Raw genomic sequence first — 26,812 nt, forward strand, 5'->3', positions numbered from 1 at the left:
CGATTGATTCAAAGTAAATTAATCATAAAACTAGTGAATTTAATAATTTTTATATGAATTTGACATTTCTTGGACCATTATCCGTGCAAATCGATTAACCGGCAACCGTTCAGTCCTGAGCTACCCGGATAATCGACGTTCTACTGTATTTGCAGTTTGCTTTTTTTTTTCTTAAGCCAATGTGCTCTGATAACCGTTTATTTAAAAATCCTCCTCAAAACGCAATGCAGGGGTTTCCAAGTCAGTTTCGAATGTAAACATTGTTATTCACCGCATGCAAGTTGTTGTTCCACATCGATCTGACATTTCATTTACAGTCATTATCCGATATACGCTATCGTACGGGACCGAGCGCAATAGCGTATCTCGAGTATTCGCGTATAGCGGATTTGTATGGAAAAATAGTTTACACTACCAGTTCGAGGGTTGAAAAATATCGCCACAGAGTTTTGCATTAAAGTTTTTTGTTGTAAAACTGGTATCTTTTGCACAAATTTAATGCAAAATGCAAAAAGAACATTAAGGAAACTCAAAAAGAGCATAAAATATTTCAAAGTATTAAAATATTTGTAAAAAACACATGGAGCTGTCAAATTTAGAGCAATCGCGTACTGCGAATTCGCGTATATCGAGTATCGCGTACTGCGGATAATTGCTGTACATCATAATAATTTTTTAAATCATGATTCATGATACAGCATGACTTTCAACATATTTCAAGCTGTAATTGAATCAATTTTGAATGCGGCGAATAACAATGTTTGCATTCGAAACTGACTCGGAAAACCCTGTATGATGGAAATGTAATGCCAGATTGATGTGGAACAACATTTTCCATGCTTTGAATAACAATATTACATTAAAAACTGAATTGAAGAACCCTGTATAAACAACAACAATAACTTAACCGGCGCTCTAGCAGCGACCGAACACAACAATGAGGCCTTTACGGCCTTATTAGATGGAGGAAAATACTGTCATTCTATTTTGGAAACTATCCTTCAAACAGGGTTTGACAGGGTTTGCCAGTCGGAAAATCGGAATTCGGCATGCTCATTTCCGATTTGCTTGAGAGTAGATTTTTACTGTCAATGTCGGTAGAGCGTATTGCATTTCTTGATAATGATGAATAAACGAATGATTCTTTCAGTTGAAGCTAAAAAAATCAATAAAAAACAATAAATGTAAAAGGTGACAGAACAATTTTCTTGCCTTATGACACGTACGAGAGTTACAGTGGAGCGCCGTTTATCCGGACTTCTCGGGACTTGACCTCGCCCGGATAAGCGAATAACACGGATAATGAGTTTATAACACGGAATGAGTATTTAAAATTTGCCATGCATTATAGTGTTTTTGTTATGACAATGTGCTCTTATAACCGCTTTTTCAAATATCCTCCTCATAACGCAATGTCACTTTTGTATTGAACTGTCATTTCTCAACAGCACGGATAAACGGAAAGCCGGATAAAAGGTACCCGGATAAACGGCGCTCCACTGTATTTTTGTGCCAAAGTCTAAGTTGGACAGATAAATTCCAATCGAGAAATGAAAGTATTTTCCTTCATCTAATAAGGCCTTCATACTCACTTTGTGGAGAGGGACGTGAAAGCTCAGGCAGCGGTCAGAACTTCGCCGCATGCGATTTTGCCGCATGCGGCAAGAAAAGAGTTTTCTCAATTTTCTAGCTTTTCAAAGTACAGTAGAACGTCGATTACCCGGGGACGGATTAACCGGCAGGTGGCTTAACCGTGCGCATAAATGTGACAGCTGTTCAAACGTATAGCGAACATTTGCAGCGGTAGTCAAGTGAACAACCTGTTTTTTGTGCAGCTCTGTAATGTCTAGTGGTATTTTCGAAATTCATTTTTGTTCATTCAAAGTTGTTAAACCTATAGTTATTGATTAAAATTAGCTTAGTGTAGGCGTTACCGTTAATATTCTACTAACGATTAATCGATTTATTCAAGGAGAAATAATCATAAAACTAGTGAATTTTATAATTGTTATATGAATTTGACATTTCTTGGGCTATTATCCGTGCAAATCGATTAACCGGCAACCGTCCGGTCCCGAGCTGCCCGATTAATCGACGTTCTACTGTATTATAATGATATTTTGTTGTTTCTTTATAAGGATAATCATTACTTGATATGATTTCAGACATTTGACATCTGAAATAAAATCGCATGTGGCAATGCGGCAAAATCAAATGATTTTGATTTTGCCGCATCGCCGCATGCGGCAGATTCGCAAGTGCTGTCATTAACGTCAAATCCCATACAAAAGCTTGCGGCAAAATCGCATGCGGCGAAGTTCTGACCGCTGCCTCAGGTAATGGTCAGAACTTCGTCGCATGCGATTTTGCCGCATGCGGCAAGAAAAGAGTTTTCTCAATTTTCTAGCTTTTCAAGGTATTATAATGATATTTTGTTGTTTCTTTATAAAGATAATCATTCATTGATATGATTTTAGGCATTTGACATCTGAAATAAAATCGCATGCGGCGATGCGGCAAAATCAAATGATTTTGATTTTGCCGCATCGCTGCATGCGGCTGATTCGCAAGTGCTGTCATTAACGTCAAATCCCATACAAAAGCTTGCGGCAAAATCGCATGCGGCGAAGTTCTGACCGCTACCTCAGCCGGACAGAATAGCTATAGGCGAAAGCGAGACAACTAAAATAATTAGAGCGAGAGGTACCTCAAAAATCATCGCATTGTTTACCGGGTTTTGCTGCATCATCACAAAACCCGGCCAAATCATTCGTTGCAAACCGGCAATAGGAAAATGTTATCTCTTATCAGTGGAAAATGTGGCTCCTAACATTGTTTACCGTGGCGCTTGGTGTCTCAGCCGTTTGTGCAAATGATTACAACTTCCTCTTCAACGCTACCAAGTATTTACCCGGAACCAAGGGAAGAAGTTTTGATGCAATGGGACAGTTAAAAATTAAAAAAAAAACTCATCTCTTTCCCTCGTTTGCAGATTGCCGAACAAAGCCGTAACACCTACACTAGCTAATGGGCACCTCGGTTTCGTAGTGTACGGTGATTCCGTCCATCTGAACGGTGTATACAATGGTCTCAAAGGCGTCAGTCACCGGGCGCGCATTCCCAACTATGCCAACATTCAGCTGGCCAACTGTTCCTCCCTGCAGACGCAGCCGAGGAACTGCCGCTATCAGCTGGACATGCGAAGTGGCAAGTTCCGGACGACGTTGGAAGATCCGGCCGGTAGCTACCGGGTAGAGCACGAAGTCTACCCCAACCGGCATTTCGATCAAACGATCGTCAACCGGATACACCTTCGAAGGCTGAGCTCGAGCCAAACGATCGAAATCGAAACCCGCCAGCGGATCGGTGCGAAAAGTGTGGACCTGGTGGAGGAACCGCTCGAGAAGCTCACGGTAGCTGGGGAAGAATTTCTGCTCTTGTGCGCCAAGACAAGGCAGGTGGAAGATCCCAAATATCAACGGGAAGGACACACAGTTTGTGTGGCGTACAAGCAAGTGCCACGCAAGCTAACACTAACGGCGGAAGAAACGGACCGCGAGTTTCTTTTCCTTACCGTGTTTTCCCACACGAGGCAGGAGCTCGAGCAGGAACTGCGCGGTCTGAAGGCGAACGATCACGAGCGGTTGCACCGTCTCGAGATGGATCGTATGTGGGCCAAGTATGGCATTCGGGTGGAGGGAAACGATCCCTTGGATCGTGTGATTAAGGCAAGCGCCTTCTACCTTTCGAGCTCGCTGCCATCGCAAACCTCCTTCCAGCCGAGCAGCTATCCCTTCTACGGTCTTTCCCCCTCCGGGCTGGGTCGGGGAGGGAAAAAGCTGGCGGAGTACCAGGGCCACAGCTTCTGGGACACGGAAATGTGGATGTTTCCACCGATCCTGCTGCTCGATCCGCAGAACGCACGCAAGCTCCTGCACTACCGCACGCTGGTGACGGAAGCGGCGGCAGATTACGCGCGCCGGAACGGGTACGAAGGCTGGCAGTACGCGTGGGAGTCGGCCTACACGGGGCGTGAGGTGACGCCGGACCACTGCCCGCAGGTGCCGGAGTATCAGCACCACATAACGGGCGACATTGCGTACGCGGTACGGTTGTACTATTATGCGACCGGCGATCTGAATTGGCTGCGGTCGGACGTTTGCCGGTTGGTGTACGAAACGGCACGGTTCTGGAAGAGCCGGGTGGATTACAATGCGGACACGGACACGTTCGACATTGGCCGGATAATGGGACCGGACGAGGACCATCACAATGTGACGAACAGCGTCTACACGAACGTGATTGCGGCGCACAATTTGTTCTTCGGTGCGTTCGTGGGCTGTCACTGTCGCGAGTCGTTGGCGGGTGTTACGGAGGACGAGTTCGCCCAGTTCCTGAGGGTTGCGAAAAGCATCACGCTGCCGTACAACGCGCAGTACGATGTGCATCCGGAGTACAAGGAGTACACGTTCGGTACGCCGATTAAGCAGGCGGACGTGGTGCTGCTTGGCTATCCGTTGGAGTTCCCAATGAAACAGTAAGCCGGTTATAATTACGCTTTTTTTAAAATAATTCATCTCCTAATGTCCTCCTTTCTTCCCTTCACAGGTCAACGAAGGCAAATAACCTTCGGCTGTACTCGATGGTAACGCGCCCGGACGGTCCAGCCATGACGTGGGCGATCCACACGATCGGCCACCTGGACCTGAACGAGCTCGACCACGCGGCGGCCATGTTCCGCAAGAGCTACCAGCAGTACCTGCGGGCACCGTTCCACGTGTGGAGCGAAAATGGGGACGGTGCGGACGGAGCGGGCAATTTCATAACCGGCGCGGGAGGATTTCTGCAATCGCTCATCAACGGGTACGCTGGCGTACGGTTGCGGCATGGCAAGCTGGTCATTGACAACCCACGGCTACCGCCCGCCACGACGCGACTGTTCATTCCCGAGCTAAACTTTGCGGGCGTTAAGTTTGCGCTCGACATTGGCCAGAGCGGGTTCCGCGTCACGTTCGGTGCGGCAGCGGGCGAGTCCTTTGCGAAGCTCACGCTGCTCGTGGACGATCTAGAGCGTGATCTGTTCGAGGGATGTGAATGTAAGTTACAGGTTAGCAAATCTTCATTTCCTTTTCTAAAAGCTATCTTCTTTTACGTTTAGATACGGGAAGCAACAATGCCGAAGTTCGGCTAAGGAACGATCAAAAGGTAGCTGATGATGAGCATTCTTCTTGTACGCTGCACGACACCGTCCTCGGAATGCGATTGGCCGATCAGGATGGAAGATTGTTGTCGACCACACAGCTGATTGTGCTCTCACTAACGGTTGGATTGCTCGGTGTGCTTTACAGCATACGCGCTGCATTCCGCAACAAGCGTGGTCGCGGGAAAGTGTCCACAGACAAGGAAAACATGAGCAAAAGACTTCAAAAGAAGCAGAAGAATAAATCTGCAAAATAAAAAGAGTGGTACCTTTTTGGAAAGGTAAATGCACTGAATGCGAGACATTCTATATCATTTTTAGATCTGCAGGACATCTGCAGGAATTCGTCCCTAAGAGTGATAGGAAATTCGAAGTTTTTTGGAATCGGCTCCGGAATTGATTCCGGAGATTAGCTCCAGAATTAGCTTCGGATTCTGCTCCGAAATTGGTTCCGGCATTGGCTTCGGAATTGGTTCCGGAATTAGATCCGGCATCGGAATCAGCTCCGCAATTGGTTCCGAAATCGGAATCGGCATCGGGAACAGCTCTAGAATCGGAATCGACTTAGGAATTGGTTCCGGAGTTAGCCTTGGAATCGGAATCGGCTCGGAAATTGGCTCAAGAATTGTATTCGGCATCGAAATTGGTTCCGAAATCGACTTCGGATTTGGTTCTAAAATTAGATCTGGAATCGAAATAAGCTCCGCAATTGGTTCCGGAATCGAAATCAGCTTCGGGACCAGCTCTGGAATCGGAATCGGCTTCAAAATTTGTTCCGGAATTAGATCTAGAATCGGAATCGGCTCCGTAATTGGGTCAGGAATCGGAATCGGCTTCGGGATCAGCTCTGGAATCGGAATGGGCTTCAGAACAGCTCTGGAATCGGAATCGGCTTCGGAATTGGTTCCGGAATTAGATCTGGCTTCGGAATCGGCTCCGCAATTGGTTCCGGAATCGGAATCGGCTTTGGGATCAGCTCTGGAATTGGAGTCTGCTCCGAAATTGGTTCATGAATTTGCTCTGGAATCGGAATCGGCTTCGCAATTATCTTCAGAATTGGTTCCGGAATCAGAATCGGCTCTGAAATCGGAAATGGCTCCGACATCAAAATCGGCTGCGAAATCGTAGTCCGTTTCGGCAACTCCATAAGAATAGGCGTTTTGGGTCCAATGATGCTACGTATTTGATAGCCGCAAAGAATCAAAATTTACTTTTAAACGATCCATTTTAATGGAGATTTCCGGACTGATTTCTTATTTAAATGAGACTGAAACTTCTTATTTAAATACAAGAACCGAATCTCACTGCGGAGCTAATTCCAATTCTGGAGTCAATTCTGATTCCGTTACCGGAGCAAATTGCGATTCCTAGGTTGATTCCGAAGCCAACTCCGGAATTGGAATCGATTCCAGCATCTGAATCGGCCCCGGTATTGATTCCGAACACGGAATCGGAATCGGGTAGGTCCTATTCCGAGCTCCCACCATTAGTCACATTATCTGCACGATATCTGCACCAGATTCTCCTTATTTAGCTACTGAATATCGACGGGTCGGTCCCGTGGTACATTCGTCAACTCGAACGACTCAATAACACGCCCGGAATGGACCGTCCTAGTAAGAACTGACTATTCGGTTACGTGGTACTGAATAAAGTATTGAAAGCCTGTATAGGCCGGCATGTCCTCGTAGGACATTTACGCCAAATAGAAGAAGAATATATCGACGGGTACCTTTGAACTCCTTGCTGATGAGTTAAGACTCCGGAATACTCATGTCCATGTCCACGTCCGCTTTCATCTTCCGTTCTTCAAATGCTTTGCACTCTTCGTCTCAGCTCCACTTCCGGTAAGGTCAAGCTGTCATCCACTTGTAGGCAAGCAATTCGAAACACCGATACAGATTCTTCTAGAATTTTCCTATACATTCCTCTAATTCGGGACGTTTTCTTTATTTATTGATGCACTGTTTGTAGGCTCGCATATGGAATTGGTTAAAAATCGCCTTGCGTGAAGCTATAACTAGCGGGAAAAGAAAGCCAAGAGGGAAGGGGTAGAGGATATATCTCGCAACAACGAAAAAAGACACAAACACACAATACACAATGTTTGAAAATGGGGGAGAATTAAAAACGCGGCACCGAGAACGCCACTAACGCTTCTGCTGCTTGATGATGCTTGTGTTCTGCTTCGTTCCACTCAGCACAATGAATGGGGACTGTGTTTCCTTCTGCTTCGCCTGCAGCATGTTCAGCGTACCGAGCGGTGTGTCGGTGGAGCTCATCTTTTTCATCAACTAAAAACATGGAGAAAAGCAACAAAAAAACCCGTTAAGAAATGTTACTCAATTCAGTCAGAAAATTCTCCTTCTTACCCCCTCCTGTTCGCTTTTCTTGAGCCGCTTTTCCACCTTGTTCTTGCCCGGGCCCTTGCCGTGGAACTTGTGCGACAGGTAGCGGAACGCTTCCTTCGGCGTCAGCAGATGCCCGCTATCGTCGATGTACTCCAGCTTCACGTTCGGCTTGAACGTTTCCTTCTCCTTGAACTCCGTGATCGGGCCGGCGTAGCGATCGCGCCGCGAGTACTTATCGTTCTCCTCGCCGTAGTTTTTGTCCTCGATCGAGTAGTTCTGCGCCTGCAGGTGGGCGAACCGCGCATTGCTCGGACGGTTGCTTTCCTCCCGCTCGAGGTAACCCTTCGATTGGGCCAGCTTGAGCGCGCCCGCCACACTGAGTGCCACGTCCGGCTCCTCGTCGAGGATCGCCACCTCCTCCACCTTTACCTCCCGGGTATCATCCTGCTCCTGCTCCGTATTGACCGAGTTCCAGGCACCGCTGTGCTGCGATCCATGGTGATGATGATGCCGACGGGACGACGTGGATGGACCCTCCTCCGGATCCGACTCCATACCCTCCCGATCGCTGGCACTGTCCCGCTCAAAGTCCATCATGTCGTTCGGGTCCTCCTCGCGATTGCCGGCCGTACCGTACGTGGGAATGTCGCCCAGCGTGCGGCAAAACTCGGCGGTCGAGTTGAGCAGCATCGCGCCGTGATGATCGGCCTGCTCTCCGCCACTGTCCGGCTCCTCCTTGATCTCGCTCTTGATCCGCTCCGGGTCGATCGGCAGCGCTTTGGAGATGATCGCTTCCTTCTGCTTCAGCCGGCGCGCTTTCTGCAGGGCCGCCTGCAGATCCTCGTCGTCCTCGAGCGCATCGTCCAGCTTGACCGAGCTCAGATCCTCCGACAGGGCGGGCGTGTCGTCCGTCAGCAGTATACCGGCGGCCCGCGCTCGTAAGCTTTTGCGATCCTCCGACCCGGTTGTCGATGAACGCTCCCCGGCCGATCGCTCCTGACGCCGCGAGCGCGAACCCAAATCGGCCGTGCTCTCTTCGGCGGGCAGCGTGGCGAGCAGATCGTCCGCCCGCAGCTTCTGGCGCATTTTGCGCACCTTCTTCTTCGGCTTCTTGAACGTTGACAGCTCCGTCTCGGTAAAGTAATCGGACACCAGCGTGAGCGGGGTCGTTTCCAGCGAGTCGAGCTTTTTCTTCTCCAGCTTGGTCTTGATTTCGAGCAGCCGGCGCCGTTCCTGCGCCTCCTGCTCCGCGTTCGAGCCGATCACGAAGCTGCTCTTGCGGTGGTCGCCCTCGATCTCCTCGTTGTACTTGCCGAGCACTTCGCGCTGCTTCGGCATCCCGAACTCGTCCACCTCGTCCTGGCAGTACACGTCGTAGCCGTAGTGCTGCGGGTTCGCCTTCCGGTTCTCCACGTTGCGCTTGTACCGCTCGTCGTCGATCATGTTCACGTTCACGAGCGTGTCGCCCGCCGCCTCGTCCAGCACGTCCGCATCCTTCAGCGTCAGTATGACCTGCCGGCCCTCGGTGAACGCCTCCACGTCGTGCTCGACCCGCAATCCCTCCAGATCGCGGTCACGGTACGCTCCTTTGCTCGGGCCGGCGTCTCCCCGTCGCGATGGTCCCGCCCGTCCTCCGGACGGATCCAAATCCGCCCCGCCCGACACCAGCTCCTCGTCCAGCTGGTCCAGCAGGCGGGCCCGCTCTTCGGCCTCCTTCTTAAGCCGGTCCTTGTCCCGTGTCTTCGCTACCCAGTTCTTCAGATCGTCCACATCGTCCTCCTCTCCGAGCGTCTTCAACCGCTTCAGCTTTTCCTCGATCGCGCGCTTTTCCTTCCGCTCCTTCAGCTTTTCGCGCATCTTTTCCTCCTTCGTTTTCTCCGACAGGTTTTTGGCCGGCTTGTGATAGAATTCACCCCAGTCGTCCTTCAGCTTTTCGGTGCTTCCTTCTGGTTCGCCCGCTTTAGAGCCGGTGTCGGCCGCCGATTTCGTACCACTGCCCACCTCCAGCGGGCGAAGGCCGAGTTTCGCGCGCAGTTTGTTCGTTTCCTCGATCGAGAGCGAATCGCCGGCACCATTCTCCGGGATTGGCGATCCGGACCGCTTGCTGGACGAACCGGATGCCTTCGGCGGTGGTGGTGGTGAAGGGGAGCGGGTGCGTTTCTTTCCCGACGACGATGACGACTCGAGCGGACGCAGGCCCAGCTTGGCCCGCAGCTTGTTCGTATCGTCGACGGAAAGCACATCACCGGCGCCATTGTCTGGAATGGGGGAAACGGACCGCTTGCGAGAGGATGAGGAGGAGGACGCCTTCGGTGGAGGCGGTGGTGAAGGTGACCTTTGACGTCTTCTCGCAGCCGGTTCCGGCTGGCTCTTGGACGATCCCACCTCTAGCGGACGCAGCCCCAACTTGGCCCGCAGTTTGTTCGTCTCCTCCACGGACAGCACATCCCCGGCACCGTTGGAGGGGACAGGCGAGATGGACCGTTTCCGCGCCGACGATGCCGGCTTCGGTGCGGATGGCGGTGGAGTGGGCGACCGGCGACGCTTCTGTACCTGCGGCGGCGGCGGAGGAGACGGAACGCGATCCGGCGCGGGCGACTTGCGACTGATCGAGGGCGGCGGTGGTGCCGGTGCGCTCCCCTCATCCAGCGGCACCTCCACACAGTCCGAGCTGTCGGAATCGTCGTCGACGGCGTTCACCTCGGGATGGGTGCGCGGGTGGGCGGCGGTACGCTCGTACTGCCGGCTGTGGCTGTGGTGGTGCTGGTGCCGATGCTCGCTGTGCTCCCGCCGGTGCTTCTTGTGCCGGCGGGCCGTCTCGCCGTAGCCATCGTTGTTGTCCTCGGAGTGGGAATCGGAACGGAGACGGTGCTCGCTACGTTCCGAACGCTCGTACCGTGGTGAGCGGCTACGTGAACGCGAACGACGTTTATGCTTTTTAGAATCTCGTTTATGCTTTTTTGATGAACCCATGGTTTGTTGTTACCTGTTTGTTCAACACCAAAAACGCTGGCAAAGCTTCGGCACTTTTCTTCTCTTCCTGTGTGAATTTTCTGCGATTTTGCTTCACAAAAACACTTTTTCCGGACTGGACTGGCTTTTACTTCCTCTTTCTTTTCCTTGCTGATGACACGCGAGGAAAATTTGTTTCGTTTGCTCGATTTTACCCAAACGTCAGATTTCGGCAAACGTCAAACCAAAAAGCCGACCAAACTGTCACCTGCTGTTGTCGACGAAACGGAATTCCCACAACAAACACCGCGCTTCGGCTTGGGGGAAAATCAGCTCGGGAAAATTTTGCTGTTTCGTGAAAAAGCCGCTGCTAGCATCTAATTTTCATTACACACACGCGTAAGTACGCTGCATCCATTGCAGCCGAGGTTGATTGTGTGGTGTTGAGCGTGCTTTGGCGAAAGAAAAAGGGCATCAATCTATTCGCACAATTTGGCGCACTGTCGGCAATAGCGGGAAACAAAGGAAACCAAACAACCGACGGCATGAAACCGGCGCGCAAAGAAGAAGCAGCCAACAACACGCAGGGCGATGCATCCGAGGAGGAGGATGATGAGATGGTAATTGTTACTTCTGCTTCTAAGGGAATTGTGGTGGAAATGGGGTCGATTATTAAAATGGATCCTTTATTTGCAGCACGAAACGTCCAGCATGGGCAGCACCTGCACCGACAACACCTCCAATGGCAGCGAAACCCAGATCAACCGGCGAAAGCGGAGACGGTCGAAGAAAAAGCAGCAGAAAACGGTGAAACCAATCTTTAAGTTTAGCACGTACGTGAAGGAAGACCACGGCCAGTCGCTGTTCGGTTGTCTGTTCAACTACAATCTCAAGAACGGCGAGCTGCCCACGTTTGCGACGGTCGGCAGCAATCGGGTGACCATTTACCAGTGCCAGAACGATGGAGGAATCACGCTGAAGCAGTGCTACGCGGATCCGGATGTAGGTTGAGCGGATCGGAACTACCGATAGAAGGGGACATTATAAATCGTTTCGCATTATCTTTTTTTTTAGAACGAAGAAGTATTTTATACCTGCGCTTGGTCGCACGACGCGGATACAGGCTCGCCGCTGCTGGCCGCCGGAGGGCTGCGCGGTGTGCTGCGTGTGTTCAACACGGCCTCGCTCGAGGGCCACAAGTACTACATCGGGCACGGGCATGCCATCAACGAGGTGAAGTTCCACCCGAAGGAACCGTACCTGCTGATGTCCGCCAGCAAGGACCACTCGCTGCGCCTGTGGAACACCAAGACGGACATTTGCATTGCGGTGTTCGGGGGCGTCGAGGGCCACCGGGACGAGGTGCTCAGCTTCGATTTCGACATCCAGGGCAGACGTTTCATGTCGTGCGGAATGGACCACTCGCTGAAGATGTGGCGGCTCGATACGGAAACGATGAAAAATGCGATCCGCAACAGCTACACGTTTAATGAGGCGAAAAATCTGTCCCGCTTCCCGTCGGTCAACGAGCACTTTCCCGTGTTTTCGACGCGCGACATCCACCGGAACTACGTGGACTGCGTGCGGTGGATGGGTGACTTTGTGCTGTCCAAATCGTGCCAGAACACGATCGTCTGCTGGAAACCGGGCCGGCTGGAGGATGTGGAGGTGAAGCAGAACGAAACGGTCACGACGATCATTACCACGCTCGAGTACAGCGAGTGCATCATCTGGTTCGTGCGGTTCTCGCTGGACTACTGGCAGAAGTATCTGGCGCTGGGGAATCAGACCGGCCGCACGTACATCTGGGAGCTGGACACGGACGATCCGGTGCATCCGCGGTGCAGCACACTGTACCATCCGAAGTGCACCACCCCGATCCGGCAGACGGCCTTCTCCCGGTCGGGCAACATACTGATTTGCGTGTGTGACGATGGGACCGTTTGGCGATGGGATAAGATCAATAGCAACTAGCTCATATACATTCGCCGGAGAGGAACGGGGGGAGTTTCATTGACTGCGTGATTGGAGGAGGATAATATCCAAACAATTTGAGTACATGAATCAAAAGATATGAATAAACCGCGTTTTGTACTAAATTAAACGTCGTTGAAAGTGCCGGCCCAACTGTTCATTTGAATTTGCCACGCATAATCGAGTTTTTTCACCGAAGCGAGCGTTTGTATCGCATAGTTGGCGTCGTAATGACACCGACCAGCAAAGCCGAACAGTGACCACCTGCTGTCTCGCTCGAACTACCATCGCTTTTTCTCGCTCACACCTTCACAATCAAACGGCGCGGGTCAAACTATGGGCACCGCAACCAGCCGCCCGGCCACAACGTCAAAAAGTGCGCCCGGCAGTTTGACATTTGTGGCCTGTGTGCGCGCGTGTGTGTGTGATTGTGCGTGTGCGCGTTCTAGAGCTGTGCTGCCTGAAATTGATTCCGCTGCTGGCGTTCCCTCCCCTGTGTGTGTGTGTGTTTGTGTTTGTGTGTCTGTGCATACATTGTCCGTGGGTCCGAATTTCGCGTGGGTGCTTGAGCAAAACAGCAGCAGCAGCAGCAGCAGCAGTAGGGAAGCAAAAAAGCGAACGCGCCCGTAGTTTGCCATCCGGAAGTGTGCGAAAGTCGGTGCGAAACCCGTCCCGTCCCGCAGTCCCGTCCCGTACGACTCGCGGCGTGTGCCATTGCCCCGTTCGCTCCACCCGCGACCAAAATCTGCGTTCCCCCGTGCGTGCGTGTGCGTGTGGGTCTGTGTCTGTGCGTGTTTTGTGACCGTGAAAGTGCAGCTGCTGGTGCTGCTGGGTTCACGTAGTGAAAAGTGGCCCCCCCAGGCCCGTGCCAGTGATGCTGCTTGGTGTGAAAACCTGCTGCCACTAGCGAATTGAAGCCAAACCCCTCGCTCGCTAGTTCCGGAAGCGCTCTGTGTGTATCCGTAGCAGGCGCTGTTGTGGAGGGGCCTGCGATAGTGTGTGAAGAAGCCGCAACAGAATAAAAGAACGCAACGCGCTTGTGAGAAAGCAACGCAACACCAACACTAGCGGAAGAAGAAGAAGAAGAAGTAGGAAGAAGCACACGGTAAGTAGCTAGGAGTACGGGAAAGGAAGGAAAGGCACCAATTTCCAATGGTGGAAACGAGCAGCCTGTGTGTGTGCGTGTGTGTGTGTGTATGGGAAGAAGCGTGCCGGGAAGGCATTAATCGAAGATGATTTCCCCTTATCGAGTTGGAGGTTTTCGTTTTTGGCAGGCACAGAATCTCCACCATCCCCATCCCCCCCTCCCGTACATTAACCACCCCGCTGTTCATCCCAAACCCCGTTTGATGGGCGGACGGCTGCCTTTTCAGGCAAAGGTCGCACGGTACCGCACAAAACAAAAAGCTGCGCAGCTGCGAAATACGGATGTAGCAACGAGGGGATAAGGGGGGAGGGAGCCTCTGCTTGCGTTTTGTGTTAATCGGTGCGAAAGCGTTCCTTTTTTGTGTTGCGGGACGCCATTGCGGACGAGGAAAGTAGGCATCACTACACCGCCAGCCAATGCTGCCCCTGTGTTTCCACTGAGGGAAAGGAGGAACGAAGGAACAAAATCACACACACACATGAGTGGTCCGCGTACTGGACCAGTGTGTGGTGGACGGTTCCATAGGAAGCAGGAAGTGTTTGCATTGGTTTCCGATGCCTTTGCCCCATGGGCTACTGTGTTTTAGCGCTTGTTTATTATTCATTGGACGGGGGTTTTGTGATTCATCGGTCGCGTGGTCGGGGAGCGTGCGAGAGAGAGGCCCCTACATTGATGACGAAAGTGGCTGGTGGCGGCGGCAGCGGTGGCAATGATGACGATGGTGATGATGATGATGATGCGGATGTTTTCTGCGCGGGTTTCACTATCAATGAGAACCACCCGGCTACCGTGCCGTGGTCGTGTGGCGCGGGATCACGGGCACTTGTTACCAACAGCTGTTCTGTGTGCTTAGGCGGGCCCCGCAAAATGTGTGTCAGCATTAGGGAACGGAAGTCACTGAGCGAGTTACACGGGGTTCGGCTTTGCCTACTCTACGCGCCTGCTCTAGGGTTTAGGGTGATGACGATGCGATCTTATCCGGTTGAAGCTGTGGAGCAATCGAAGTAGGTCATCTACTGGAAGGCACTGGCTTTACATGATTGTTGAAGTGCATTTTTTAAGAGTTATTGCAATTTCAAACCGTATTTGCTGATAGAACTGTTTGATATGATAACAGAACTTCATCAAGAGATCGTCTAAGAAATATGGAATAGTTCAGAATTGGCTTAGATGTACGATCTGGACGTTTTTCCTCTAAATTAATCAATTCAGGGACGTCTATAACCTTACTTACCATCTTGGTCGGCAAATTACGGCTCGCGACCCGCATGCGACCGTTCCAGGATGGTTTGATGAGACGATCCTTTACCCTTCTTAGAAGACGCGGGGATTTTGCGCTGTGCCGACTGTTGCGATCGCGGGAATAAATTTTTTACTGTCAATCAATCAATCGGAATTGTCTTTAGGTTCCCACGGGCTCTTCTTCAAATAGAATGTTTTGAAATTAATTTGTTTGACCACATTACAAGGCTTCTTCTTTTTCTTCTTTGGCTCAACAACCGATGTCGGTCAAGGCCTGCCTGTACCCACTTGTGGGCTTGGCTTTCAGTGACTAATTGATTCCCCCCCCCCATAGCAGGATAGTCAGTCCTACGTATGGCGGAGCGGTCTATTTGGGGCTTGAACCCATGACGGACATGTTGTTAAGTCGAGTCCTACGAGGCTTGGCAAATTATTATTTTGGGGATGAATAATAAATTCGGGGTTCGGACTGAAGTGTTTTTTTTTAATATCTGAATTTACTTGAAATCTACGGGGCACATCAAGAGAGATTGATTCTTAACCATCAATGAAATTTGAACTGGTCCTTAACTCTTACGAGTCCTAGAATAGATCCCCAACCCACACCACAGCTCAGGAACCAATTCCCAATTCATACCTGCCCTGAAACTGATCATGAATCTAAACCGATCCCAAAATTGCGAAACCTCTACCAGTCCTGGAACTACCCAGGAACCCATATTCTACCTGGAATTGGCCTTGAACTCATGTGCCCATATTCGGAAACCCGTAAATGATTTTGAATCCATACTATTCTTGGAAGTGATCACGAACACATACAGGTTCTAGAACTGATCCTGAACCCAAACTAATCCCGAACTTATACGGGTCCAGGAATTGATCCTCAACTCATACTGGTCCTGCGACTGATCTTAACCCCTATCCGTGCCGGAACAGATACTCTGCCCATACCAGTCCTGGAACTGCACCCAATCCTATACTTGGGTCTTGGAATTTGTTCTGAACCTGAACTGGTCCTAAAACTGATCCTATACTCACAAAAGTCCTAACATAGATCCTGCAGCCCTACCAGTCTATTCGAAATTGATTCTGAATCAATCGATCAATCAATTCATCACGCAATTGGAACTGACTCTGAACGCATAACTTCTCTGGAACTCATCTCAAAACTATAAACCTGGATCTGATTCTTGTCAATACGGTTCATGAAACTGATCTTCATGCTGAAACAGTCTTGGAATTAGTCCTGAACCAATGTTTTCGGAATTGATCCTCAACATATCTGAACTGCTTAAATTTACGTGAAAAATAAGTGTACCTTGATCTAACTCACCACTGGAAAGCTTGCATGTCTTCAGTCCAGGAATTCTCTCTTGCGTGACATAGATGGATATTCATAGCAAAATATCAAGAGATCAATAAGTATGGTTTAGTGATTAACTCTCGTATAATTATAATAAAATAGAAAATTATTGCATGATTTGCTGCTGTCAACGAATATTCTATAACGATCGGCAGTGTCTGTAGTAGCCAACATCAGTCTGTTGAATGATCTTCAAGATTTAGATTGAAAGATTATCCGTTCAGCAGGACTATTTTTATATCAAAGAAACAATCGCTAATACGAAACAATATTCTAAATAAATTATTTTATTATAGAACACAAAAAAAACGAAAATGTTTGAAAATAATTTAAATATCAAAATTGCGAAACAAAATGCGATTCAGTGTGGTATAACAGCTTGACGGATGGGCATTATTGTCACTTTCGCGTTCGCGTGCTAATAACGATCGAGCGAAAAGGGATCCGTCCGCCAGCGAGCAACATATATCCCCCATAGGCCTATATCAATTTTAGAACCGTTCTATTGGAATCGCTTTTTTTACACTCCTCACACACATACGCGGGTGGCTGTCCATTTTGCGAACGATCCATCAAACCACCAAAGGTCTTCCACAACTCGCTAAAAACTAATTCCCATCTGGGTGTGGTTTTTTGTGTCTTTGCCTGGGGAAGACATTACAGACGATCGAAGAGACCGTGCTGATATGTTGACATTCCTTCAAAAGGGTTGATATGCTGGGGTTTGTTGTACAAAATTGAAGGAAAACAAACAGAATGATTCACGCATGGTTCGTATACACATTTCGAAATTGAGAGCCCCTTATCGGAACACGTTTTTTGCTCGCAAATAGCCGTCCAATTAGCAGGTTTTGATTGTGTTGAAGCTGAAGACCTCCCGCACAGGCCGGTAAGACAAGTGTAAAGACACAATACATTCAAAACATTCAGTTTCCTTTGCGTTTATTAAACAAAACCAGTGACAGATTTACAGATTTACATCGCTTAATCGTACGTGCGTATGTGTGTGTGTGATCTTTGGCGCTAACTAAAAGCTACCCCCTTGCCCTTAAACCGTGTCCGCGTTTTCGATCACGATCGACCGATCGTACCCGGGCAGTGGCGCTTCATGGCGCACGCCATTGTTGATTGCCACGTACCGTGCCTCAACGGGCTCGGTGGCGTCGGCACCGCCGGTCGCTACATCGTGCGCCATGCGCAGATAGTCGGACGACAGCATGTCCTCGCCCCGCAGTACAACCGGTTCGGGGTTCCAGTGGTGCAGCTCGTTCGAAACGACCGGTGGGACGAGCATGGTCAGTCCCTCGGTGCCCGGGGCTGGTTCGAGGTTTTCCAGCACCACCGAATGGTCGTAGCCGGGGAGGGGCGCTTCGTGGCGCGCGCCTGGGTTGACGGCAACGTATTTGGCCGCACCATCACTGGACGATGTGCTGCTGCTCGATGAGGAGGAGGAGGATGAGGAAGCGGATGAATGTTCACCGGTAGCGGGGAGTCCGTAGGTTGCCGCAGGGACACCGTACACCGGAGCGGGAACGACTGGAGCAGGAGCGGGCACACCGTACACCGGAGCGGGAACGACAGGTTCGGCAGCAGGCAAACCGTACACCGGAGCGGGAACGACAGGTTCAGCAGCGGGCAATCCGTACACCGGAGCGGGAACGACAGGTTCAGCAGCAGGCAAACCGTACACTGGAGCGGGAACGACAGGTTCAGCAGCAGGCAAACCGTACACCGGAGCGGGAGTGGTCACAACGGTCGTCACCGTATGGTGCTCCTCAACCTCGTGCGGCAGGTCCACCTCCGGAACGGGATGCTGAACGACGGGCGGATAGGAGGCGCCCACTACACTGCCCGGCTTGAACTTGCGCACTACCTCGACCACACCGCCGAGCGGCACGAACTTGGCCAGCCACGGATGCTGCAGCAGCGGATGCTTCAGCAACGACCCGAGCGTGCTGGTCAGCTTGGTGTGCAGGGCGGAGGGCGAGACGACCGCCGGATGATGAGCGGGCGCGGCTGCTAGTACGACGGGCGGTGGCGGCGGTGCCACGACCGGTGTGTAGACGACCGCGTGCGTTGTGACCGTTTTCGGCTCGAAGTGCTTGTCGACCACCTTCTTGATCACGTGCTTCGTGATTAGGAGTGGGCTGGCGGTGCAGAGCGAGGCAACGAGGGCCACGGTAAGCACAACACTGCATGTGAGCTGTCGGGAACGGGAGATTAATTTGTGTTTAAAATATTTTCTTCATTTTAGATCCGAGTCAGAATCTTACCTTCATGTTGGCTGCTAGAATTGCTTGCTGAAAATTCCTACTGGATTTCTTCACTATTGATTGCGGTGCATCCAATAGGAGAACCGAACGCTTTCTGTGTCTCTTCACACCCGCACTGCCACTATTTAAATGGATCAATTGCGGTTTACGGGAGTCGCCAGTACTGACCCACTCCAAAAAGCATCCCAAAATCCCTGCATCCCAAAAGGGAAAACTGGATCGTGTGGTGCGCACATGCACATTGCTTCGCGGGCCACCCCTCCGAAGGGCCGAAAGAAATGTGACCCATCGGGCTCAAAATCAAACCGGACCGAAGTGTGGAATGTGAAATCGATGCGAACACGCCGAGTTTTGCGTGGAAGAGGAGATGCCGCGCCGCGCTGCTGTGGGCAATATTTTTGGGTCGCATCGTTGCGAAATCTCTTTCCTGGGGCAGAGGGCAATGGGCTCTGTGTGTGTGCGTTACCAGGTGGTGCGTGTGCCTTGGGGGCACTTGTGACGTGACTGCCGGTCGTTCCCTTGCCGAGAAGGGACAATGATCAAGCAATCGTTCTTGCCCCTCTCTCCCTCTCTCTTCCCGCTATGTAAAGGCGACCGTGGGAGGTCACCCTGTGGGTGGGTGGCGGTGTTAGATAATTGTGCAAAATTGCATACCGCGCGCGAACGTGGCGTCCTTGGCGGTGTTTGGGTGTTAGGGGTTTGTTGCACATTTAGCCGCACATAAACAGCAGTGGCCGCCAAACCGTCGGCCGGTGCTTATTCCTCCCGTTTGGTCGGTTTGTAAACGCGCTTAGAAGCAATTGCGGCAGTTGGTGTACAATTTTGGAAGCTATTTGCATTTGTTCTTTTTCCCTTTGCCTTTGTTTATTTTTATATTGCACCGAGAGAACACCACTGACAGCACGTTTTGATAAATAGAAGGAGGAAACAAATAAAAACAGTGGGTTGCTGTGAATAATTATTCACAATACGGGGTGCAATCGTCGGTAATGGGGAACGATGGTAATGATAAAAGTTAAAAATTGCTATCATTATGCTTTTGGTGTGTGCGCGGTGAAAAATAGGGTCGCAGCACGCGGCTTTATCATCACATTTGGTGTGCCCTGTTGGCATGTTGTGATAGATAGGGAGAGCATAAGTAGAGCGAACCGGAATTGCATTAGCACGGTTAAGTTGTGTTCTAAAGCAATTTTCGTTTTGTTTTTTCATCGAAAGTGAGTCAAACAAAACGAAAAACCCTTCTTTCCCCTTTACACAACAGCCACAAGAATGCAAAATCGCTATTCGCAATGAGTTTTCCGTATGAATGAAATTTGTGTTCGAGGAATTCCCTATTAGTTGGCATGATATTAAATACGCCCACCCAGCCCAGAGGGGAAGTGAGAGGGAGCATGATTCATCCACACCGCGAACACTTCGAACCTTTACGATTATTACAAACGGCCCTGCGACGGGCCGTTGTTTTGTATCACGCGACGCTATGCCAGCAAATATTTGCCCGGTGATGCATTGAAAACCACCAAACAGCACTCGCTCGCGCTCACCCTGCGGGCGTTATGCGTTGAAAGCTTCTGCCACAATGTTTCGGTGGCAGTGTGTTGTGTTTTTGGCTCGTCTTGTGCCGCGAATGTTTTGTTTGCTGCTAATGTTGCTGGTAAAAGAAAAGAAACATAAAACACACACATACTAAACAGTCTGTTGTGTGCTGATCGTTCGGCAGATATCGCACGTTGGTGGGCCCACAATTGTCGCTCTAAAAGAGTACGCCAAGCTGCTCTTACTTTTCTGTTGTTTTTTGCGCTCGAGAATGTTTGACCTATCCACACACTCACCGCACAGGCCAGGCACCTGCGTGCGGGGTTAGTGATTTCTTAGCAGGCCCCGCGAGATTGCACTAACTGAGATGTGCCGTGCCCTCGCAATGTTTTGTGCGATTTTGGGTGTAAAATCTATTATTATCGAGGGAAAAATTGTTTCGCTCGTTGTCGTTGCTGTCGCGGTCGTCGTCGTCACACCACCCGCCACCACGACGGGCGGAATCGTTTCACCTGTTCTTGGGGACTCGTCATTTTGTGTAAGGGTCATAGCACCGACGCGGTAAAGATACAGTTGGTCAGATGGTTATGAAGAAAAATTCAATTTTCACATTTGTTGAAGCATTTGCTTGTAATGGGATTTATGACGAAGGACGAAGGCTTTTGTTTTGCATGATCAGAGCTCTATTGATATTTGGATTATGTAAATTATGCCCAATGATTTTATACCCAGCATTGAGGCCTTTGATCTATTGCAGTTAGAAAATCGGAAAATTGCTCCAATGTTCTATGATACGAAACACAAAATTCGAGTTCATTATCGAACGGTAGATTTGCTGCTAAAATAAATAGTAAATAATTATTTTTTCTACTCGCCTTTGCTTGTCTAATTTTAAGGCTCTAAGTTTAAGTGAAAAAGTTGCTCATAAATGTGTGAGGTACGACCAAGCGATTATGATATGTCGATGCGTCTTCCGCAGACAACCATTGGAGAGCTAACTAGTGTTGGGTTTCATAAATCTTTCGTTGAGATCGATTCATATGAATGTTCTGTGATGAGTGATTTGTATTTCGAATCGATTCCCTAAAGATTCCTGGATCTCCTAAGAAATCTGAAGAGATTCTTGAATCTCCAAGGATTGATGTATCCCGAAAGATTCATTAGTATAGAAGATGCATGTATCCTTTAAGATTCATAAAACACCAGGGATTCATGAACCTTTAGAGATGTGTGGATTTTAAAAATATTGAATTTACACGATCCCATGATACATTGGAACTCGCACGACTTAACAACATGCACTTCGTGGATTCAAGTCTCGCATGGACCATCTCCCCGTAGCAAAACAAACTATCCGGCTGCGCAGTACTTGCCAAGAAGTTTCGAAAGCCTGTATAGGTAGGCTAGCATGACCACGTAGGTTGTTACTTGCCAAGAAGTCTCGACATCCTGTATAGGTAGGCTGGCATGACCACGTGGGTTGTTACGCCATGGAGAAGAATAATAAGAAACTCAACCTCTGAAGCTGAATCTTTGGAGATTCATACATCCCTAGAGATTCGTGAATCTTTCGAGATCTCGTGAATCTTTGAGATTCATGAATCTTTCCAATTGAGATTCAGATTCATTTAATTATGTCAAAGATTCTGTTGGATTTTGGGTTTATACATAAATATTTCGAATGTGAATTCAAATAAGAAAACATATATGAATTAGAAGAACTAAATCATAGGATATAGATAAAACTACTTGACTAATTTGGACTGCATGAAATGAACTGCTCGAACTACAAGAATGAACTTTGTAATGAACTATGGGACAAACGAATACACAGTTCCAAACAGACCGGCGATTAAGGTGCACTCTTCTTATCAAATTTATACTAAACTAATATCACAATCCAGTACTTTAGTGAATATATTTCACAGATTCATTCAAATTCATGAATTTTAGGTTTACTCAAGACTAGAACAAACTGTACGATCGATAGGAATGTTGATGAACTCATTATTATCCTATAAATATCAACCAATTTAGCAACATACGATATTCAAATCGAGCAGTTGCTCGAACATGTTACTAACTGGTCGAGTGTAGTCTTGTCGATAAGATTAGCCCAACAAATGATTGATTTTGATTGCTTCGTGTTTGAATTTGCAACTATGTCTTTATGTCTGAGCACCAAATGGGCAAATTATCTGCTGCCTGGGCTTGCAAGTGAATGAAAGTGTAACGATTTGAGTCTCAATTTTTGACAGCTTGACTCAATTTTGCCTCGTTTTTATCGTTCGTTCGTTGGACATTAGGATGTTGTTTACAATGTTTTTCAAAATGGATGATGCTATCTATTTTTTAACTGCTGGGAATGAATATAAAACAAAACTAAAGTTTCTCAAACTTAAACCGGAATGTATTCCATTGTATAAATGTGAAAAATATGGTAAATAAAACATCAAACATGATGAGGAAGGTCGGCACTTAGCCCCATCTGAACCACAATAAAACAAAAAAAAAACAGCACTGCGATTGTAAAGGGTTTAATCAGGAACCGCCTGCAACACACATCGCATTCTGTGTTGTTCCAATTGCAATCGTCCAATTGCACCTCGCGTCCAATCGATACCACTGCCCTCTGCGGCTGCCCCTCTATCGGTAGGGCAGTATAAACGAGCAACATTAAAAAGCTACCTCCCATTAACCTTACGCGGGCGCACACGCGATTCCCGCGCCTTTGTGTGTGTGTCTGTCTGTCTAAGTGCAGTTTGAGTGCATCCATTGCGAATGTGTGCCGATTTCCCGCACGATCCTTCTGTGTGTGTGTGTGTCGCTGTGGCTGTGTGTAGTTTGCGGTGCACTATACACGATGGATGGACTTTGTGCTCGCTCCCTCTGGCGTCGTTGATCGCATCCAACAACATCACCACCCGATCTCGTGCATCGCGCACAGTCACAGCCAACTGCTTGCCCCCCCCCCCTCGCCACGGATCGCCACCGCCCTCCTCCTCGATCTCAAGCGCTCGAAGAGAGCGATTTGCATCTTAATCGTCCACAGAGACACTTGGACGACGACGACGTCGTCTCGGGCTGCGCTCGGCCGAGAACGCGCTCGATCAACCTAACGCATCGACGGGGGGGTGGAAGAGGAGGGCATGATGGGGGTAGGTAGTATAGTTATTGCAGCTTCTAGGGTCTATGGCGTTGGTCTGTGTTTTGGGGCCGCAGCGCCTGCAAGCGAGAGATGAATTGCATCGGAAAAAGGGGAAAAGATTAAACACAAAGCGAAGTGGAGCAGCTTTATCTATCAACAAAATGCAACCAAAACATACACACACACACACACACACGTAGAGCAAGCACAAGTGTATTTAAGAATTGATCGAAAGCAACTGAGGCTCATGTTTGTGTGTTTTTATTCTGTTTGTTTGGCACATTCTACAATTCTTTAGCGGGGGGAAACTGTCACAGCAATAGTGGTGGGAGCTCGGAATCGAACCTACTCGATTCCGATTCCGTGTTCGGAATCAATTCCGTGTTCGGAATCAATTCCGAAGCCCATTCCAATGCTGGAATCGATTCCGATTCCGATGCCGATTCCGGGGTTGACTCCGGAGCGTTAATCAGTCTGGGAATCTCCATGAGAATGGATTTTTTACAAGTAAATTTGGATTGTTGCGTTTATCAATACGTAGAATGATTGGACCCAAACGCCTATTTTTATGGCGATGCCGAAACTGACTCCGTTTGGTAGCCGATTCTAATTTATGAGCCAATTCCGATTTGAGAGCCGACTTCGATTCCGGAACCGATTCCGGAGTCGATTCCGGAACCGATTCCGATTCCGATTCCGGATTTCGGAGCCGATTCCGGAATCAATTCTGGAACCGATTCCGGAGTCGATTCTGGAACCGATTCCGTTTCCGGAGCCGATTCCGATTATGGAGTGGATTTATGGGCCAATTCCGATTCAAGTGCCGACTTCGATTCCGGAACCGATTCCGATTCCGGAGCCGATTCCGGAACCGAATCCGATTCCGGAACCGAATCCGATTCCGGAACCGAATCCGATTCCGGAACCGAATCCGATTCCGGAACCGAATCCGATTCCGGAACCGAATCCGATTCCGGAGCCGATTCCGGAACCGATTCCGACTCCGGAATCAATTCTGGAGCCGATTCCGGGGTCGATTCTGGAACCGATTCCGTTTCCGGATCCGATTCCGTTTCCAGATCCGATTCCGATTCTGGAGTCGATTCAGGAATCAATTCTGGAGTCGATTCCGATTCCGGAGCTGATTACGGAAACGATTCTGGAAACTGATTCCGGAACTACTATCCGGAATCGATTCCAGAAAACTGAGGAGCTAGTCGGAATCGATCCCGAGAAAAACTTCATTTTTCCCATCACTACATTGCAACGATCGTGAGCGACTCTGTATCGATCATCTAAGCCTCCTTTTCGCAATGGTACACGGTTTAATTTCGGCAGACAACGTCAATTGAGGAAGGGATTTGGCTGCCTTACAGACATCGCGAAATAAATAAAAGAAAAAAAAAAAAATAGACAAAAAACCGCCACAGTGCAATAGCACACGCAAAGGGGGGAAAATAAACAATTTCCGATCTTTAATTACCTGGCAGCTCTCGTCGTTGTCGTCGGGCGGTGGTGGTGGTGGCGACAAACCTCGGAACGTCGTCGTTCGGTACGGTATATGAGAGCGGATGCATCTGCGATTCCTTTTTCCTTTTTCTTTCCCCCCGTTTTTTTTTGTGTTGCTTTGGGGCGATGAGAAGGATGTGTGATGATGCTCCAATTGTAAATTGGCTAATCGGCCAACAGCGCTGCTGCCTGCCTGCCTGCTCATCTAGTCTATCGCATCGCTTTCGGTCGTACGGTCGCGGGTTGGTAAACGATACACTGACTGACTGACTGAGAGAGAGAGAGGGAATCGGTCGCCTGTTTTAGTGTAGGGCCGTTGGGTGTTGTGTTGTGTTAACCCCCCCTTTTTTGTACGCGATCGGCTGATTGATTACGGGGTGAATTATTTGTGTATTATGAATTTGATGATTTAGTGCAGTTGGTCGTTCATTCATTCTTGATAGAAGTGTGTGATTCATCTCGCTTTTACCGAAAACACAAAACAACAATACACGACGAGAGGAGTAGGAGGAGGAGAATCGATCAGCCCAGCAGCATTATGTAATGCGATCATCGTTTGACGAATGTGTGTCTTGCAATTGTGGACTGACGAGAGAAGAGGGTTCGTTGCTTGTGCGTTTTCGCCTCAAAATCGTTTGGTGGGAAAGTAAGGCTAGCATAATGCTTAGCTTAACATAATTGCCAATAGTGAGCGCTTTTGTGAATCAAAATAATTCAAACACACACTTCGGCGAACGGTTGATCGATGAACAGGCAATCGGCGATCATCATCATCATCCCCAAGATGCGCTACACAATGGAGGGCGGTTCGATTGAAGCTTTGTAAGTAGTTGTTTGAATGTGTGTTTAAATTTAACGAGTAAGAGGAGCAGCGGCCCAACATTAGCGGACGACATGGGCTGTGAAATAGAGACGCGACATTGCGGATGATTCGTATTCGGGTATCGTCGAACGGTGAAAATAGCATCAATTACAGACCGTGCGACGGAGGAAAACCGCGTGTGGAATGCCGCGTCTTTTCCCAAACCATGCACACACACACACACACACACACACACACACACACACACACACACACACACACACACACACACACACACACACACACACACACACCGTTCGGTCGAAATAGCTTCCCATCGTTCTATTATTTGTGTGTGTGTGTTTGTTGCCGCTTGGGACATGCGTCTCGTCGTGCATGTTTTTTACCTTTTTGCTGTGGGACCCGTCCCGTGCCAAGGATTGATTATTACCAAACCATCCCTCAATCTCTTTCTCTCTCTCTCTTCCACATACCTTTTTTTCTTTTCGTCCCGATGTGCAGCATTTTGCGATTTGCGAATTAGTGTGTAATTGCTTTCGATTTTCTTTTGTGCGCGCAAGAAAGATCGCATTACAAACACTTAGACGCGCGGCGGCGGCGGATTATATTTATTTTTGAGGACATTTTCTGTTTGATGTTGTTTTATGCGATTTTCGCTCTCTTTGTCCACCTTCGGTGTTGACTCTCGGCGGTTGACCTCGTATTACGCAAAAATGTTCCACCCCGTCCCCCCCACTCTAGGAGGACATTTCGCGCTACATTGCCCAAGAAGCTGACCCACCGAAGGAAGCAGATTGTCTGGGGAAGACAAAATACCGCCGACCGTATGATGAGAGTTATGTGCGTTTATTTCGCGTGCGCGCGCGCGTGTGTGTGTGTGTGTCGGTTTTGAATTTTTTTATGGGAAATGAAGGAAGCTTCTTTGGGGCTAATTTTATCGCACGTGAATCTGTGCGACGGTTGCGCTGCCTGTTTGGGTGGTGGGGTAAATGTTTTTTTTTGTTTTGCGTTTTTGTTGCTGCTATTGCTATTGCTTTGCTGTGGCTTATGAAAATGCTCCCCTGTCGTCGGTTTGGCTGGCAAAAATCCGGGCTAAATATTTTGAGCCGAACGCGGAATTTGGATCCGTTCCGAGAAATTTGACCACACCTGCATTGGAGTGTGTTTGTCTCTGTGTGTGTGTGTGTGTGTGGATGGGAAAGGGAAATGCCCGTGCGTTCGGGGCGATTAATGTAAGCATTTATCAGGCAGTACAAATTAGCCACTAATTATGTGTTTCAGTTTTGCGAAAGAT

General features: G+C 49.1%; 6 protein-coding genes across 7 annotated transcripts in view; 3 read left to right on the forward strand and 3 right to left on the reverse strand.

Annotated features, from left to right (window-relative positions):
- The first annotated feature begins 2,683 nt into the window (after positions 1-2,683).
- On the forward strand, positions 2,684-5,493 carry LOC4578326 (protein-glucosylgalactosylhydroxylysine glucosidase). Its single transcript, XM_061662081.1, has 4 exons — positions 2,684-2,903; positions 2,993-4,537; positions 4,609-5,096; positions 5,159-5,493. The coding sequence occupies exons 1-4, from the start codon at positions 2,818-2,820 to the stop codon at positions 5,455-5,457; spliced, it is 2,418 nt and encodes an 805-aa protein (XP_061518065.1). The 5' UTR covers positions 2,684-2,817; the 3' UTR covers positions 5,458-5,493.
- A 57-nt stretch (positions 5,494-5,550) lies between these two features.
- LOC133394078 (E3 ubiquitin-protein ligase RNF12-B-like) lies at positions 5,551-6,999 on the reverse strand. Its single transcript, XM_061662636.1, has 2 exons — positions 6,972-6,999; positions 5,551-6,047 (listed from the first exon to the last, which is right to left on the reverse strand). Exons 1-2 carry the CDS (start codon positions 6,997-6,999, stop codon positions 5,551-5,553), a joined length of 525 nt encoding a protein of 174 aa, XP_061518620.1.
- A 114-nt stretch (positions 7,000-7,113) lies between these two features.
- LOC1275426 (U4/U6.U5 tri-snRNP-associated protein 1) lies at positions 7,114-10,739 on the reverse strand. Of its 2 annotated transcripts, XM_061662080.1 has the most exons (3): positions 10,538-10,686; positions 7,573-10,459; positions 7,114-7,494 (listed from the first exon to the last, which is right to left on the reverse strand). In XM_061662080.1, exons 2-3 carry the CDS (start codon positions 9,406-9,408, stop codon positions 7,351-7,353), a joined length of 1,980 nt encoding a protein of 659 aa, XP_061518064.1. In that variant the 5' UTR covers positions 9,409-10,459; positions 10,538-10,686; the 3' UTR covers positions 7,114-7,350. The 2 variants fall into 2 exon arrangements, with proteins under 2 accessions (XP_061518064.1, XP_314659.4); XM_314659.5 differs by having other exon boundaries at positions 7,573-10,739.
- A 32-nt stretch (positions 10,740-10,771) lies between these two features.
- Positions 10,772-12,607, forward strand: LOC3291747 (polycomb protein EED). Its single transcript, XM_557691.4, has 3 exons — positions 10,772-11,123; positions 11,200-11,505; positions 11,578-12,607. Exons 1-3 carry the CDS (start codon positions 11,049-11,051, stop codon positions 12,475-12,477), a joined length of 1,281 nt encoding a protein of 426 aa, XP_557691.4. The 5' UTR covers positions 10,772-11,048; the 3' UTR covers positions 12,478-12,607.
- Positions 12,608-17,145: 4,538 nt separating this feature from the next.
- LOC133393999 (uncharacterized) lies at positions 17,146-18,622 on the reverse strand. The gene is made up of 2 exons (XM_061662088.1): positions 18,503-18,622; positions 17,146-18,432 (listed from the first exon to the last, which is right to left on the reverse strand). The coding sequence occupies exons 1-2, from the start codon at positions 18,506-18,508 to the stop codon at positions 17,278-17,280; spliced, it is 1,161 nt and encodes a 386-aa protein (XP_061518072.1). The 5' UTR covers positions 18,509-18,622; the 3' UTR covers positions 17,146-17,277.
- Positions 18,623-24,920: 6,298 nt separating this feature from the next.
- Positions 24,921-26,812, forward strand: part of LOC1275428 (protein mothers against dpp) — a 36,204-nt gene continuing 34,312 nt past the window's right edge. Inside the window, exon 1 of the mRNA XM_061662087.1 lies at positions 24,921-25,517. The gene's annotated coding sequence lies outside the window, so the exon portion shown is untranslated. The remainder of the gene's footprint in view (positions 25,518-26,812) is intronic.

The sequence above is a fragment of the Anopheles gambiae genome, chromosome 3, assembly GCF_943734735.2.
Source record: "Anopheles gambiae chromosome 3, idAnoGambNW_F1_1, whole genome shotgun sequence".
Lineage (NCBI taxonomy): Eukaryota > Metazoa > Arthropoda > Insecta > Diptera > Culicidae > Anopheles > Anopheles gambiae.